The sequence below is a fragment of the Poecilia mexicana genome, unplaced genomic scaffold (genome assembly GCF_051168715.1).
Source record: "Poecilia mexicana isolate PSO_F unplaced genomic scaffold, ASM5116871v1 scaffold_21, whole genome shotgun sequence".
Lineage (NCBI taxonomy): Eukaryota > Metazoa > Chordata > Actinopteri > Cyprinodontiformes > Poeciliidae > Poecilia > Poecilia mexicana.
In genome coordinates, this window is record NW_028263390.1 from 22,621,740 (window position 1) to 22,630,356 (window position 8,617).

The 8,617-nt window shown below is 38.8% G+C and overlaps 1 protein-coding gene across 1 annotated transcript in view; it reads left to right on the forward strand.

The window, feature by feature from the left end:
• vta1 (vesicle (multivesicular body) trafficking 1) overlaps positions 1-1,920 on the forward strand; it is a 37,523-nt gene extending 35,603 nt beyond the window's left edge. Inside the window, exon 8 of the mRNA XM_014968037.2 lies at positions 454-1,920. Coding sequence (XP_014823523.1) covers positions 454-599 — 146 coding nt within the window. The 3' untranslated portion in view covers positions 600-1,920. The remainder of the gene's footprint in view (positions 1-453) is intronic.
• Positions 1,921-8,617: the final 6,697 nt, after the last annotated feature.

Genomic DNA, 8,617 nt, shown 5'->3' on the forward strand with positions numbered 1-8,617 from the left:
TCATTTTAACTGAACTCTAGTTCACTGCCTTGAAAGTTCAGTTCATTTGGGGAACTGAACTTTGGTTCGCAATCAAACTCTGATTCACCTACAAACTTAGATCCATGTTCGGTTGAATGAACTCTGGTGCTGATTTAACACGTCTGACGTCTCTCCTTCAAATGAACTGAATGAATTAGTCGACCGTTTGCCTTTAAAAACACAGTTAAATATCTGCCCTTTTTTACTGTTTCCTGAAAGTTCCCGACAGCACTTAGATTTGTCGTCCTCTCTGTCTGCCATGTATTGACTGTAAAGTGATCCTGGTCTGCTTTGTATTTCCGTGTGCAGCCTTTGTTGAGTCAGTAATCAGGACTGATTGCTCCTCTTTTCGCCTCTAATTGGCTCACATTAACGTCTGATCTCCCTGACTTCTGCCTCCTCCTCTGATCCTTCCTCCCCTCCCTTCCTCAGGTGGCGTTCAGCTCTCCCCCGAAGACTTCACCAAGGCGCAGAAGTTCTGCAAGTACGCCGGCAGCGCTCTGCAGTATGAGGACGTCAACACAGCCATCCAGAACCTCCAGAAAGCCCTGAAACTCCTCACCACCGGCAAAGAATGAACTCTTTGTCCCTCTGCAGTCTGACTCCTCCTTCCTCCTCTCCTTTTCTTCCATCTCAACCCTCCACCACTTCTTCTCCCCTCTATCTGTCTCCAATCTGGCCCAAAGTGAGCCAATGGCGACTCTCGAGCGTCAGACGATGGAAATCAGACGGAACAATGGTGGCCTGTGTCCACCGCCGCTCCAATTGACGGGATAACTGACCAACCGACTGCAGGACATGTGGACTCAAAGCCTCGTTAGTGACTCCCTCCAGCTGGTAACGAGCTCATCCTCCTCGCCGTGGTTCGTATTTCACAGCAGGCTCAAAATAAAGACGAGAGAAAACATCTGTAGGTCCAAAGTTCCAACCTGAGTTTGTGTCATTTTATCAACTCAAGCTTTTTGTTGTAGAGCTGATGTCAGTCAATCTGCCCAGAAATGAATTCACTGCCAGGAGGACTTTGTGCTTTCAGAGCTTCGGTTTGGTCCAGGAAGCTTTATTACAAATATAAACCTACAGATACCAGTTTGGATAAATAAATCTTGTAATTCCTGTCAATAAAACGTTTCACAGCTGGATCATAAACTCAAATTATTTCAACATAACAAAACCCTTATTTTGGCTGAAGTTATTTACCTGAATTTAATCAAATGACTTTCAACACTTAATGATAATTGTGACTTAGTTTTAAATTCCTGTTTATTTTCACACAGTATTTCAAAGTTTAACAGGTGATGGGATCTGATTGTAAAACCTTAGGATAATCCTTTTACTGCTGGAATGTTTGGCTGATGCACATTTAATTAATTTAAAGACATTTTTCTCTTAGTGCTGTTAAATTTATGCTAGTTTCCTTTTTGGGAACCTTTACCAAGCTGACTGTTGGCACCTGTGTTTGCTTGATTTCTCAGTATGAAGGCAGAGACTCAGTGCTTACATTTGCAAACTAATGGAGTGTGACAACACAAAACGTTTTAAGCCCAACATAGATGCACCAACTGTGCAGCCAATGTTTCTCAGGTTTTAAGAAATCGTTCTACTCTTATTTGAATGTTCAATGCTGAACTGAAACACCTGATAATGGCCTCATTGTTGAATGTTAGTTCACAGGTAGTAATAGTTTGGTTCTTTTACAGCTGTATGTTGATTTAACATGCTGACTCAAACCATTAGCATGCTACTGTAACATTAGTCCTTTCCTGCTAATAAACATCTTGGTAGATTTTATCCGTTCTTTACAATCTGTTCATATGACAATGAAAACATCCACAGCTTTGCTCTAAATGTCTCATTCACCACTAGAAATTTGTACAATAAAGGTTTAGAGGTTGTTCTGAATTATTTGGTAACTAATCATTTCCCATTAGCATAGTAAAATTAGCTGTAGAAAGTTGTTAGTTATAGACATGCTAACATGATTTTTAGCAATTTTATACCACAGTGTAAAATTCTAACTGTGAAGTTTATCTACAGTTTTGTTTCTAATATTCACTCATTTATTACAAAGTGCACCAGAGGTTAATAATTTGACTGAGTTACAGTAGAGAGGTTGATCAAATGAAGTTTCCTACTTTGAACATTAGCATGCTAAATGAGCTTTGTCATTCAAACTTTATTTTTACATGCTAATGCTAACTCACTAATGGACATCTTAGCTAACGTTGCTTTAAAATTAACACAAAATGAAGAAAACCCACAGCTGTTTTTTAATGGCTAATAAATACACATTAAAAATTTATGATTTGACATAATTTCTGCTAAGATAACGCTAACAGCAGCATGCTAAACTAGCTTCACAGTAGCATGTTCTAAGCATACTATCATGCTTATGAACATTTTCCCAACTTTATCCTTTTAACTTTTTGAAGAAATAGAACAACTGTTCTTATTGTCCACTAATTTTCCATAAAGTGTATTAAAAATGTCACAGTTTATAGTTTACACTTCCTGCAGTAAGACGTACAGAACAGGAGTTAATTAAAGGCACTAAACTGGTCAGATTTGACCAAACACACTACAGCCAGTTAACTGTGATTTTAATGTTACATCTAACGAGGCACAACAAGCTAATCCATGCTAACATTAGCATGTTAGCTTTGTTATAGTGAAGATAAGTTGCTAATAAGCCAAGCTATCGCCACCTGTTGTGTTCTTCACTGTGAGTAAAATCAAAGCGTTCTACCTGCTGTTTGTTACTCTACAACCTGAGATCCAGACTTGACCTTTAACCTGTGATAAGCTCCACATTCTTCATCTGTTGAAGGTCTGGATGCTTCCTGGGTTGAAGCAGGAGCCAAATGCTTTATGTTACCTGAACACAACACCTACAAATGGGTGGAAACTGATTTTTACTATTTCTTGACTGAGGCTTTGGCTGCAGATTAAACATTTTGTGAATTTTTCTCACCTGAGTTGGATTCATTAAGTGGAACTGGACTCATCAGACTGAGACTGAACCAACGACAAACTGCTGCTTTCTGTCCAGCTAAACCCCAGAGTGGATTCAGTCTCATTGTTGATCCTGTTTGGACCGTCGACATGGAAGAAACCGTAGAGGACGACGCAGCCAGAGGTCTGCAGAGTGGAGAACCAGCTAAACCTTTTAGTTTCTGATGTTTACATATCTGTTAGCCGACCGAGACGCAGCGCTGCAGTCTGAGCTTTAAATCTTTTTCCTGCATGTTAATTTGAATCTAATCTTTATCAGCTGATTTAGTGACTCAAGGTTTTCACAAAGTTTGCACAAATCATCACTGCAGTTTGAATTAAATATATGAAATGATTAATTGTGTGAATATTTGTCACATCTGAAGAATCTGGACATTTAAGAGTTTGAGCGAGATATAATCTGCATTCAGATTACTGATTCAGAAGTTTAAGAATGTTAAACTTCTGAATCAGTTTAACATGATTTTCTGAATGTTGGTCTTATAAAGGCTGTTAAACGAGGAAAAACTTTAGACTTCAAATGTTACTGACGAGGGTTTGATTTATTTTTGCTTATTATATAAATTGCTGTTTTTCTGAGGCGACTCACAGTTGAAGCTGAGCTGAAATTATTCCTAATCAGTTGGTATCAGTTCAACCTGCCTGTTTGTGTAGCTCTAGGCAAACTTTCACCTTTTGGAGTAACTGATTGTGAAACATCTGAAATCGTCTGAATGATCAGAGCTGGATTTGTGAAAAGGACATTACAATCATCAGTTCAAACAAAGTTCTGATTCAGACGTCATTCGGTCCAGATGGCGACCCGCAACAGTTCGATCAGGAACCAAGTCCAGCTTTTAAAGACGAGCAGCAGAATGTCTGTGTTTCACTAATGTAGGTTTACTCATGCAGGTTACAGTACAAGGCTCCACTTCTATACCAACATGGTATTTTGCAAAAGCTAAAGTGTTAAATTGAACCATATTGCTATAAATTTACTGCACACCTGCCTGCATGGTTCACTGTTCAGGAAGAGGTTCTTTGAAACACTTTCCAGGTTTATAGTTATTGATATGGATGCAAACCACTGACTTAAGTTTAACTGTTGAATATCTGTTAATAAGATTGGAATTTGTTCCTTTTGATTAGTGACGTCGTTTTTTAGACAAACCTTCTGACAGCAACGTATTGGAGAATTTTTGCATTGCAGAAAGTTGAGTCACTTCAAAGTGCTGGAGAAGTTGAAGACCTGCATAAATGACAGGCAGCTACAAAAAGCTGCCCATATATCTGAATCCTGCTTCGTCTCCAGGTGAAATCTGTGACCTCTGACCCTCATAAATGTCTGCAGTGCAGGCTGAAGGTCACAGCTTTAAGACTCCAGTAGAACCATAAAAGCTGCAAAGCGATGAGACCAGATGTTCCTCCAGATTCAGCCTCCTGTCTGAACAAACAGATCTGAGATCAGGGAAACCTGTCCTCCCTTAAACTTATTAAAGCTCATAGAAAATAAAACTCAAAGCCTCACGGGTTTCCTAACTGAGATTTGTTTAAAACTGGTGATACTGAGCAGAGTTTTCTCTCTTTACGTTAATGAACAAGGAATGCATATTCACCGCGTAATGTAGCTCATGTATTTAAAGAGGTGGTTTCAATTTGAAGGAATCGGCCCCCGGTGGCCAGGCAGTCCAACAGGAAACCACAAATCTGCAGTGAGACTCTGCAGCTCTGACCTCAGCCTCAGTGGTCAGATCTGAATCAGTGTCGAGGTTTCAGAAACGGGTCTGGGCCTTTCATACAGCACTCACAAAAACGTAGGGGTAGCTGGCTTTCGGCTGGATTTTATGGAAATGATACAAAGTTCATACTGTAATATTATGAAACAGGCAGCAGCAACGCTGATGTCCTCGTCTCAGATGCCACAAGAAGAAATGTCAGTTTCTCAGTAACGTTTCATGTGATCTTGAATATCATTTATATTTGACAAAGTTTCCTGCTGCTCCCAGGCAGACCTGGGATGTTTTCACTGTTTGGTTCGCTCTAATCAAACTCTACTTCATTTGTCTAGAAAGTGTAGAGCGAACTCTACAAACCTCGGTCTTGGTTCGGTTGAAGTGAATTCTGGTCCGGTTCGAATGCACATGTGAACCCCAAGCGCTCCAAAAGCAGAAACCGGAGTACAGCGCACGGCATTCTGGGTAAATGCAACCAAAACGAATGTGAGGAATCATGATGAGGTCGTGTCGAACAGCTGTCGTCGTGCTGTCAGAATAAAAACGATGTTCAAACACTAATTCTGACTAAATCAGGACATTTAAGTCGATTTAAGCATCAAAATCCAGTTTTGAATTTTGTTAAGCTTCTCATTAAGAACAGCAAGTTGGTGCAGAGACATAGAAAAGGCAGACAAAGTTTTAGACAAAAGTTCCCATTATGTGCACCTGCAGAGTGTTTCAGCTGCAGCCTGAACTGTAACTTTTTGAGTCGTGTGTGTTCAGGTGGATCTCAGTGAATGAGTTTCAGTAAAAGTTCATTTTTGGGCAATAAAAAGAAAAAGTTTTCTTTGATACCGTTCACATGTTTGAGTGAATTATCTGAAGGTTCTCTGGTTTCCTATAATCTAACACAAGAATATAAGATCGATATTCTCCTTTTATATCTTTCCAGGTGGAGTAAAACAGTTTTGTGTTTTCTTTCACCCCCAGCCGTTTCTCTCCATCTGTTTCTTTTTAGGGACACTTCTCACCTTGTTTTCCTCCTAATTGAAGGTAAACTCTGCAGCCTGAAGCAGAAAACGACACCTTCTGTTCTGCTCGCGTATGAAACCTCCAGGAGAGCGGAGAGCAGAGTTACAGGAACCGGGATGATGTCATGCTCAGATCTTTAAAGGTAGCGGCTCCGCGCCGGCGCTGGAGATGTCATGGAACAGTTACTATGCGTGACCTCAAAGTTTCAGACGGATACTTCCAAACGCTTGAAGCACAACTGATCCTCTGATTTTAAACAAACCCCCAAAGTTAATCAATAGCGCCATAGCAACCACACACAAATATTTCTATTTTAGCATCGGCTGCCCCCTTCACAGCATTTCTCCTTCAGGATTAGGATTTCCAAAACCTCAGCACCAGTCTTAGTTACTCTTCTATCCTTTCATCCCTCATCTTTTTCTTTCCAAGACTGAGCTCACTGCAGACCTCGATCAAGTTAAAGGTGTCACAAATATCTTTGTTTTAAAGCTACGTTGTTCTTATTTCCAAAAGTCTTTAAATGTTTGAAATGCGTTGTGGCTTCACTACATGTAATTATTGTTTTAGCTTCACATATTTTGGTATTGCTGTGAGAATTCACAGTATATTTTGCTGTAAACTAATCTGAATAATTTGGAAATAATTAATTAGTCCTCATTCCCAAAATGCTCCTGAATAAACCTGGTTTCTTAATTCTCATAATTTCATGCATTTCTATTGAACATGTCATTGTGCAGTTTGGCATTTTGAAAATAAATTCTCTTTATGGAAACTTACAAAAAGCTCTGGTTTGTTGATGAAAAGTTCTGGTCGTATTAAAATAAGTTTATTTCACAAAACTGCAGCAGAAACACTTCAGATCACAAGAGTCACATGATCAACAACCGGATGTTGCTGCTGACGCAAACCACGAAGAAGAAACAGGAAGATTTTGGCTTTGCATAATTTTGAATGACTTATCACATAAACAAACTTATTCATGTGGTTTTAATTGTGTTTCTTATTTAATGAAAACAATGCATTTGTGAAATTGTGATTTTTTTTCGACATTAGTGGAATATTGAAGTTTTGCAGCTCGTGACATCATCGTTTCTTTTTTTGTGGCTCTGTTCTTATTTATGCATTTTTACTTGTATATTTGGAAGTTTGTCCATTTAAAGTATTTTAACTGGTTGAATCATTTTGATAATAATCTCCTGTATATTGGACAGAAGTTTATTGTTTGTTCCATATTTAATGTTTTGCTGTTTGTCTAATTTTAAACTTTATCAGGCAGGAAATAATTTGGCTTTTATTTTCAGTTGGTGCCTCGACTTGATAATTTCTAGGTTTTATTCATTTTTGGACATATTTAATCACAGAGTCAAACGGTTGCAGCGTCCAGTGCTGATTGGATGGTTCTCTTTGCTCCGTCAGGTTGAACTGGGTTTAATCTCTACCTGTTCCCTGGTCACTTTTAATCCCAGGCTGCTCTCCGTCTCTGTGACGTCAGCCATGTCTTCCCCTCCACATGGTGATTCTGCTGCAGCTGCAGTTTCTCTGAGGCGCCTTTCACAACCATGCAAATCTGTGCAGCATCCTGAAGCTGTTATCAGGCAGGAAGCTCCGTTCAGAGGCAAATGAGACGCATCAGAGCAGCTCACCTCAGGCTGCACATTCATCTGCTCTGAGACGGAGGCGTGACATCGCTTTGTGTCTGCATGAGGCTGAACAGACGAGTTTATGATCCAAACCTGCTGATTCTGACCAGATGGAGGCAGAAACCAGAAACTGGATGACCAGAGTTACCAGGATGTGTCAAACCGAGGGAAATGAACCTCTGTAGGTTTTAAAAGATGCTTTTATTTTATGTCCTTTGCTCCAGAACTGTGTGAGAATAATTATTATCATTAGTTGTTTCACCAGTTGAAGCGTCTCCGTTCATCTGAAATGTTAAGAAACCTCAAACATAAATGTTTAAGGAAATAAACGTGAGGTTTTCACTTCCTAGAATATATGTGCAGGATTATAATGCTACAAAATAAAAAACACATTTTTCCATCCCACTTTTTTATTTGGAACTATTTAAGTGAGAATTATAAACAAACAAAACTTTCCAATAAACATTCCTGACATAAAAAATAAAGAAATAAAACCAGGGACCCATTTCAGCCCATTTCACTTAAATAACAGTGATCAGCTTTTCTTTCATGGAGTCATTTCAGTTTCTTCATTCGTTCACAATCAACTTTATGTAGCAGCAACATTTATTAAAAAAAAACATAAATTTCTATTTTCAGGATTTAAGATAAACATGCATGGATCATTTTTTCTGTGGGATGGAAAATTTTACCCTCATGACAAAATCAGATCTGAAACCATCACTGGTGCTTTTATTTCTGGAAATTCAATCAAATATTGCAGTAATTAAATGAAAAATGTTAAAAGTTTATAACTACATTTAAAACCATTAGCTGATTTTTAAACTTTTTATATTTTAGCCAAAATGATTCTCACTTTAATGAATTCTTTTTTATTTTTATTTTTTATTTTTTTTTATAATTTGTATGCAAGATGAGATATTTTCATATAATATTTTAATTAAAAGTCAGTCACCTAAAGATATAGGATGAAAATATAACATCCAGTAAAATCAGACATAAGAAGAAAGGAGGTCATTTAAAAAAATCATTTATTCAGATGACACAACTTTCCCCTGTAACTCCGCCCCGCCTGTGAATCCGGGTCAAAGAAGCGAACGCACTCCGCCAGAGCCGCACCAGCGCCCCCCTCCTCCTCCTCCTCTTTTTCCTCCTCCTCCTCCTCTTTTTCCTCCTCCTCCTCCTCCTCCTCCTCCTCTCTCCGCCCTCTCTCCTCTCAAA